At 25.3% G+C, this 9839-nt stretch overlaps 1 protein-coding gene across 5 annotated transcripts in view; it reads right to left on the bottom strand.

The window, feature by feature from the left end:
• Window positions 1–723: 723 nt before the first annotated feature.
• Window positions 724–9839, bottom strand: part of LOC112598656 (aquaporin AQPAe.a-like) — a 32760-nt gene continuing 23644 nt past the window's right edge. For 2 of the 5 annotated variants that reach the window (XM_025345183.1, XM_025345185.1), the window contains exons 5-6: window positions 1341–1421; window positions 1046–1272 (exon numbers count right to left, since the gene is read on the bottom strand). In XM_025345183.1, coding sequence (XP_025200968.1) covers window positions 1171–1272; window positions 1341–1421 — 183 coding nt within the window. In that variant the 3' untranslated portion in view covers window positions 1046–1170. Of the gene's footprint in view, window positions 831–895; window positions 999–1045; window positions 1273–1340; window positions 1422–9839 lie in introns of those variants that run through there. The other 3 variants (XM_025345182.1, XM_025345186.1, XM_025345184.1) reach the window with 3 other exon arrangements.

Below are 9839 nucleotides of genomic sequence, written 5' to 3'. Positions count from 1 at the left end.
TTTTAATAATTAGTAAGTAGGAATATTAATTTGTAAAATCAGTTCTTATTAAATTACAGTATAATATCATCAGTTTACTTTAAATCTTAATTTTAATTTTTAATAATATTAATAATTGCTAAGTAAATAGTGATATATTTGATAAAAAATAAACTATCGAATTATATTATAAAAAATTTAGAAATTATAGTATATAATACATAATAATGTGTGTTTTTTTTTTTAGAAAGAAATTTACATAATATTATGTAGAACTAAAATTATCTTTATTCAAAGAAAAATTTAAAAAAGAAAAATATTTCTCTATCAAATTTTTACAAACAAACACTGGGTTGATATTGTGTACAAAAAAAAAAAAAAAATATAGAATGAAATAAAACAAAATATATATTTAAAATAAATAATATTTAGCAATCAGTAATATTTAAAATATCATAATAAATTATTTAGGTAGCTATTCTCAGAATTTATTCATTATTATTATAAAAATATTATTGAATATATGAATATAGAGTAATAGAATATAAAATTGATTACCTACTTTTAATCATTACTTTTCCGGATATTTTCTTGGTTAAATGTTCGATTATATTTAAAATGAGTTATCAACAATTGTTGTTTAAACGTAAGAAAAAAATTGAATACAAAATTAAAATAATTTGAATTAATTAAAATGAAATTAACAAGCTGAATTTTATATATAATCATAAAGTATATATTGTTTTTTTTTTGAAATTTAGATTTTATGTTCGATTATAAGTTATTGACCATCAAGCACTAGGATTGTATAAATTCATACTGATTTTACACCATTATTGTAAAAATATTTTCTGAAAAATAACACAATTACTATTAAAAACAATACTTTATTTTAATGGATAATATTATAACTCACAATTCACATCATTACAAATAGGCAATAAAATAGATAATATATTTTCATTTCATCGTTGATTTAATAACTAGAATGCACTCAATTTAATCGTATGGTTTGATGTCTACAATTTAATATAATAATGATAAATAGATAAATAAATTTTTAAAATAAATTATTCAATTATTTATATTTGCATTAAACCCTGGTTATAACCTTAAACCTAAGTTAAATATTATAACACATAAAAAATAGCATATTAATTAATACAAATAACAGTTAAATTATTAAGTTGTTCAAAGATCATAAGAGCTTGCCTCTTCAGTATGACGTTTCAACACAAATGTGTGGATGGTTCCTCCAAGTATACCACCAACAATAGGACCAACCCAATATACCTAAAATATATATCACGTATTATTATAACAATTTAACGATTTTTGTTATTAGTTATGTAACTATTTACCCAATGGTTTGTCCAAAAACCAAGAGCAACGGCTGGACCTAATGATCTTGCTGGGTTCATGCTAGCTCCCGTGTACTTAATCTGTAATAAGAAAAACATATCAAGTATAAATTTAAAATAAATTATAATATGATGAAAAAGGCCAAATAGATAAATCGTAGTTTTAAATTTAAAAAATAATTCATTATAAATTTAAAAATTATTTTTTTATCATGCGACATTATTATTATTTATAACATATTACTGTTATCTGTTTCTTAAAAAAAAACATTTTAAGTGCCTATATTAAAATATGCCTATCTATTTAAATAACCTTCTTATTCTATTGATAAAAATGAAGATTTCTTTTATATTTTTTATAATTTTAAAATGTTTTCATAATAGTTCATACTATAATTAATATCGTGTATACAATATGTTTATTTAATCACTCAATACAAATATATTTATCGTAATAATAATTTATTATGTCCTCAGTAAAGTTATATAGTAGAATAATACATTTTAAAATAATCATTCCATAATCGAATTAACTGAAATTATATTTAAACTAATACCTATACTATAAACAATGAAATGAATTCAATCGTGCATAATCAATTATTCAACGATGACAAGTTTTGACAAATTAAACTCGAATACTAAAATGTTAAATATTTTTCTCTGATTAAACATTTGTATGTATAAATTAAGTGTTTTGTATATATTACTTATCCACTATATTTAATGATACAGGGACGTTTCTATTTTATAATATATAACTATAATATAAATCAATCCTTCATCAACAATAGTTATGTCGGTGTGGCCACGTAATTTAAAAAAAAAAAAAAAATGTAAAAGCATTTCCAACAAATTAAAATTATTAAGTTTTTATTTAGACATGAGGTATTAAAAATTGAAATTTATAACTAAAATTATTTATAAGATACTCCTGTTTTGTGTCTATTAAAATAGTAAATGTTCGTCAAGTTTCTTTCGCCAAATCGTAATGAATTAGATATGGTCAAGCTACTTTTCAAAGGATTACTGATGATGACGGAATATAATTTTGGCAAAGATTTTATTTTAACTTTCTTACTATTGCCAAAATGTGTGTAGAAAACCTTTTTTTATAAGTATGTTGTATATATATTTATTATATAAAACTAACGAATATAAAAATAATAAGTTAAATATTATAAAAGTTTGTTATGGCGATGTTGACCGAGAGTAGACCTAGTTTAGTTATAGTGGCAAAATGTTCAGAGGCACCAGATAGGTTTCTGCCATATAATGGAGGAATTAGATCCCTTTATCAAAAATATTTCCCATGACCAGGTTCAAAACCAACGACTTTGAGAGTAAAATTATGTTATGATTAAATACAATATTAATAATGAAAAAAAAATGAATAATTATTTCTTATAGTATTTTAAAATACTTATTATATATTATACAAAATATAAGATTTATAAGATTTTATAAAATGATTTAATACGATTGAATATAAATTATAATTTAGATAAAATATCAAGTATAACAATTAAAATACTTAACATCATAATAACCAATTAATACTGTTATAATTTATAAGTATTAAGTATTAATATTTATAGCTGTATGGGTTATATGTTGTTATAATATATAGTTTAAATTTTCAGTGTTGATTATCAGTTTGTTATAAGGTATTAATTATTTATATATTTTTAAACATCATTTATCACTTTCTTTATTCAAACGCGTTTTTTCTTTATATTTCACATTTTTTTTTTTTTTCATTGGACTATAAATTAAAAACATGAGAGCTATAATTATTTATTTTCAATTATTTTTTGATGAAATTATAATAATTTGACGATATCTATAAATAATATAAACATAAGTCGTGTAATCGTGTCTTGTAGGCTCGACAACAACAACAATAATTATTATAATAATAACAGTATGAAAAATAATCATCTATGTATTATACATAAAAATTTTACTGAAACATTGGAAACGTAAAAATCCAATCAGTGTCTTGCACACGCGATTTAACATTATATACAACGGAAACGATAGCTCGACATAGAACAATATCCCTCTACCCCGCGGTCATTCGTATCATGACGACCACCACCATTACATCTCGCCCTCTGAACACCCGTCAGTGATGTCATCGATCGATCAACCACCAGCTACCAGCTAGAAAACGGTACACACGGCATTTTAAAACATTATTTATTTATGTATATTTTATATACCGACCGGAATATATGATAATGACACATGGTTATACCTGCTGTACCAGGTCATAACCATCACTATTGCAGTAAATTTGTGTACAAAATCTCAAAAAATATTAACGGTCACTGAAGAGTAAAGAGGTAAGATAATATACGGCAACACGAATATAAATAATTATCGATAATATGTTATATTGAAAAAAAAATAATGTTTATTACGTCGATATTCGATGCGATAATTCAAGATGCACTAATACAAAATATATACTAATTAAACTAACAAGAAACAAATTAAAATGTATTTGTTATGTAATTATGGTATTATGGTAGGCAAGGTAAAATATACAATTATGTAGTATGTTTGAATCGCTAGTTGACAGGTAAATATAAAATATTAAATTTGGATTGAAAAAAAAAACTTTTCAAAAAGTTATAGCAAAATGTGGTTTATTGCAAGTTTTTTACTGAAAATAAAATTACATAACTAGAAAAACAGACATTTTAATGGTACATACTACATACGAATCTGAGTTTAATTTAAAAAATAATTTTAGAATAAAAAGTTAGGGTAACTTTATTTAGTTTTATTTGACTATGTTGCGTTTAGTATTAATAGTATATTGTACCTACCTATTAATTATTATTACTAATACGTATCTAATATTTACACTTGTAATATACTGCGCTTATACTGATAATGACATCTAAGTATGTAAGCTTTAACCAGCTAACCTATGTAATGGGCATATAATTTGCACAAAACTTTTTTTTTATTTTGCTGAACCATTTGTATTCATATTCACTATTTTAAATCTGCTAGTGTTCCTGCTATAAGTACTATAGTCTATAGTTGCTAATGGCTATACCTAACTCAATTACATATTTCTGTACTCGACCTTGTAGATCACAACATAAAACGTTGCTTGTCTTAGCATACGCTAAATGCGTAATTTGACTTTAGGTAGAGGATCCGTCCAACCCGCTTGTTAACCATTACGGCTCACGAAACTATATAATACGAAATAATGCTGTGTTATGATGGTACAATTTTCGATGACACCACTGCACAATTTTCTCGCACGAACGTTTCTGCTCACGCTATCCGTCGACTTTATCGTGACAACAGTATTTTAATATTATAGAGCCAGGCGTGTGCACTATAGAATGGTTATATTTATTCAACAAAGTCCAGGGTTGTTGCACTTTTAATTATTAAAACTGTATTTCGAATTAATTGTTTGAAATTGTTCAATTGTACCTGCAGATAATGTTTATCAAACGCTAATGTTGTATGGATAGAATTTTAGTGATAACTGAAAATTATACAATGTGCAATAAAAATAGGTACTTGAAATCAGTATTTAAAATTGTAATTGTGATTTTTAAATCTTTATATTATTTATGGACTACATTTTTTTTTTATAGTCACAAATTATTCACATGTCTCAACAAATGACGTTAACCATATCCCATATCAAGCATATTTTTAAAACAAATTTTTAGGTGGGAAAGGCGAATGCTTACGCGTCTAGTTCTTGTTTGAACTTGAGATAATAAATGTCTTCAAACTTAGATAGTGCTCTTAAATTTTTTTAAAAGTATATTAAGTACCTACCGACATAAAAAAAATAAATATATTTTACTTGTAAATTTAAAACTATCACATTATTGGCTGTTTACTTTTCTCTAAAAATTAACATTAGAGTATTAATGGAAATAAAATTATTAGAGAATAGGGTTTTAAAATGGTTTCTCACTTAATACTTCCGTTCAGGGGTGGAATGGCGTAAAAAATCGGACCGGGCGATCATAGATTAAGGCCCAGCCGCTCAGGTGTTATAGTATTATACAAATATCATTATACCAGCATATATTTCTTAATATTAATAGCCTAGACAGATAGAATAAGTGACTTTTCCTCACTCCCGATTATTCAATCATCGTCATTTGGTCTATTTACAATATACAGTAAAAAAAAAAAAAAATTGTGTCCTCAATTGTCAACTAAAATATACAATTATTATCGTAAGGTCGAAAATCCTAACAGCCCAGAGGGCGATCGTCCACCCGCCCGTCGGCCAAGTCCACCCCTTCTTTCGTTATGTTAAATTACCTCAATTTCTTACAAATTATAAATACAGTTTATAGAATATACACTACGCGTATGAAAGCCAATGTTCCCGAAAAATAACAGAAGTCTCAACCCGATAGTCTTCAAGCTCTATCGGTACTTCGCGTTCGACTATGATTGAGGTGAATAGCATATTATTTAACCGTATTTAGGATAATCGAAATCAGTTCACAGTCTTACTAATTCGGCCGTCATAAAAGTGCATAATCAGTTACGGTTACAACAGGGAGCCCCGCAGACCACCGGTGATAATCCCTTCTCAGTCATCGAGGAGACGACGACGACAATAGACACGAGACATAACAGCGATGTGTGTAACATAATACATAAACTGACATCAGGTGTATAATCACGCAACAACAATGTGCTCGGAGATCTCTTCATGACGAATAACACACGTAGTTGTTTTGGCATTACCACGCGATGTGAGTAATCCCGGGGCGGCAATGATGGGGTATGCGCTCGATTGCACGACACGATAATTATTTTGGTATTCAGTTTTCCGCGTACACCGATTACTGCATTATTACTGTTGTTATTCGTAAAAAATTACGGCGTAGTACGATTGCGGGCGTTTTCCCGTTTTGGGTATACGATTGCGCGCAATGCCTGAATAACAAAAGACATGATTTTAATTGTCCAAAGGTATACAATTGCGCTTGAAATTGAATGCGACGTTGCCAAATTTTTTACTAAACAAAAAGTTAAGTTATATTATAATTATTTTAAATATTTAAATACAAGATACAATTACATTCATTCAGAAACTAAGAATGTTTTAATAGTAAGACTATGTTATTAAACCGCCATAGTAGATGAAAATTATTATTAAAAAAAAAAAATTATCGTTAAGTTTAAGTAAATAACACGTCATAGTAAAAAAATAAATGATTCAAAAAAGTGGAAAAATTACATTTAACATAATATTTAAATTACATTTTAAAGCCCCGGTACTTGTTTCCAACTATGGTTTGGCAACGTTGCTTAAAAGTAAAAATAATATAGTGCCCAATAATTATTGATACAATAACGTTATAAATGCTATATTAATAAACTATCGTGGCTAAGTTTGCTATGGGTAGGGTTCTAGCGAACTTCCAAACTTAAATATGTATTGTTTACAGTCTATACGTTAAGTTTTTGTTTTTGTTATTAAAAGTATATGTACATGCATGAAGTTCTATTCTACATACTATAAATAAATTCAAATATTTTACCTTATCTGAATTCTCAGAAAAAGTTTACAGCATTGTGTATAATATAATATTTTTAATTCATTAATCGTATTAATGAGACAATAAATATTATACACTAGGTATTGTGTGTTTCGCCTTATATAAACAGAATTATAACTGTAAATAATACGAGTTTGAGTTCATATTATTTTAACGAATAAACTTTGAGTATATAGTGTTCCTTTTCAATAGATTTCAGAAGTGGGTAACGATATTTTTTCCGAACATAGCAGCTATTCAGTGCAATTTTAATGATGTATTTTACACCCAGCTGTTTTCTTTATACTATATAAATATGATTATACGATCTGAAATTCAGATAAATGGTTAATGATAAATTAAGTTTAACTACATTACAAAATATTCACAATGCAGCCGTAGAGAAAAATTTATGAGGAATTAACCAGGAGGAACTATTTAATTAAATTTTTAAGCTTTTTGACAAATTATAAACAACACTTAACTTTATTAAATAAATTTAAAAAAAAAATCAAAAGTTTGAGATTAGATTAAATAGATTCAATATTCTGTTGTGTATAGAAATGATAAATTGAGTAATAGTTGATTGTTTCTACAGTTAATATTTGATTAACAATAAAATAATAAAAACCATCATTTTGAAATACGAACTTCATTCGATTACAAAACCTATCCTAAATTTCAAGGTGTATGGGAGTTAAAATTAAAAAAAAAAACTATACGCATTTTTAACTTTTAACAAATTACTTTTTTTTTTTTTACAATTTTGACAAATTTCGTAAAAATCATATAATTACTGTACTAAACGTTTCTACAATATTATGATAATGTATTTTTAATATTTTAACTGTGTAAAAAACTACTTATGAGGAATCTAGAATTGCATTTTTAAGCTTTTATGTTTATACATAACATTTTAGTAAATTGAAAATAAACAAGATAAGTCAAAAATTGTAAATTTCTACGAATAAAACAAAAAAATATAAATATATTATAATTTTTTTGTATAAATTAAATAGTGGACATTAAAAGTGTCAGTGGAGTTTTTTTTCAAACAATAATAATAATAATAATAATAATAATAATAAAAATTTTTAATTTTTGCCAAAAACTAATTTTACTTAAAAATTTCTGTTTTCCCTAATTTTTTTAGTTGTTACTTTTCCTGATTATTTTGAAAAGTTTCATGTATTTTTGTTTTTATCCACTCAAATAACCAACTAGAGTACGTTTTCTATCAGAAACCTCCATAAAAGTTTTGGATTAGAGAATTTTTACTATTGGATTACTAATAACAACCTTAATATAACGAATAAAAACAATAAAAAACACATAATTGTAAATCCCATATATTAATCGCTCCGCTCAGAATCTAAAAAGCCTGCATTTATGCATGTAAGTCAGGTTTTGGACAATTATTCAATTAAATAGTAATAAAAATAAACAATGTGATAAAATAATTGTAAAACAATAAATTTTATTTGTTTATTAGTACCTAATAAAAGCATATTGATTATTTGATGTTTAATTTACACAAATCACGGATTTAAACTTTATGAACCACTTTCAAATCGATTGAAACTGAAGTGTTTTACACACACAATTATTTTAAAAATATAATCACTTAACTTGGTATCAATATTAATATAAGTTAAATATATATATATATATATAATTTATGGCCATTGATTTCCTTCTTAGCAAGCAAATGCACCTAAATTATACATGTACAGTATATTATGAGTATTTTAAATTCCGAGAAAAATAATAAATGCATTATAATATAGGTAAACTATTATAGTAGTGTTACAAGGACATATTTTTTCTTGCGAAAAGTTTTACTAACAACGTTAAAAAAATTGTATCCAGGTACATAATATGTTTATATGGTACATAAAAATTACTATGTTGCCATTTAAAGAAAATGTAATACTTAAAACATATTTTAAATAACACTATTTATCTATATAAAATAATATACTAAACCAAGTTTTGCTAAGAATCGTTTATTAAATGAGAAAATGTACCATTATGTTCAAAATACAAATAACGATTAATACACTATACTATCCAGCACCAAGATATATAATTATTACTAGAACCTAATTTTTTTTTTTTTTTTTAACTCGGGAATATAGTCACTCTGTTACAATATTATAGTTGGTGTTCAATGTACCTTGTCATTGAATGATAATTTAACTCAATGACAAAATACATTCGAAATCTACTGTGACTATGCTAGATTTTTTATTATCATATTATCACTTTTCTTTTTATTTAAATAGAAAATTTACAATTTGTAGTTTGTGTACAATAAGTAAATTAAATATTAATATGATGTGAAAAAAATTAACATGATGATATAGTATGAGGAATGAAGTTGTTCAGTGACAGAAATCTCAAATATTATTACCTATGATATCAAGAAAAAGACATGAGTTTCTGAGAGTATCTTTATTGTTATGGAATTTATTAACATTTACCAAATTTTACATGTCCAAAACATATTTAACTAAATTAATAATATTACTTCAAAGTTCCAACGTTTCAACTACAAAAAAATACCAGTAATAAACAATTTTTTATTTAAAACAGGATTTTATTTTTTTACAGCGAAATTATTTACTTTTTTTTGTCATTTTAAACGGGCTTTGTCCAAAATTATTATTATCATTAACCCCTCGCCCTCGGGGTTAGGTTAATAAAAACTATTTGTATTTTTTTTCCATTTTTTTTACGTATACACATATACGTATAATAATGTGTTATGAATAAATCTGACCGTAATTTGCTGTTTGTCGACTGTCAATATCATTATAATAATATAATAGAAAATATTATTATTATAGCCAAACGAATACTCTTCATCAAACATATTTTTATCCGGAATGTTTGAGGTAGAAAAAAACCGTGTCAAACCGCATTTTTAGAATATAATACACCGCGA

This window comes from Melanaphis sacchari, unplaced genomic scaffold (assembly GCF_002803265.2).
Source record: "Melanaphis sacchari strain LSU unplaced genomic scaffold, SCAv2.0 Contig49_pilon_pilon, whole genome shotgun sequence".
In the NCBI taxonomy this organism is placed as follows: domain Eukaryota; kingdom Metazoa; phylum Arthropoda; class Insecta; order Hemiptera; family Aphididae; genus Melanaphis; species Melanaphis sacchari.
This window is presented reverse-complemented; position numbering and strand designations above follow the sequence as displayed.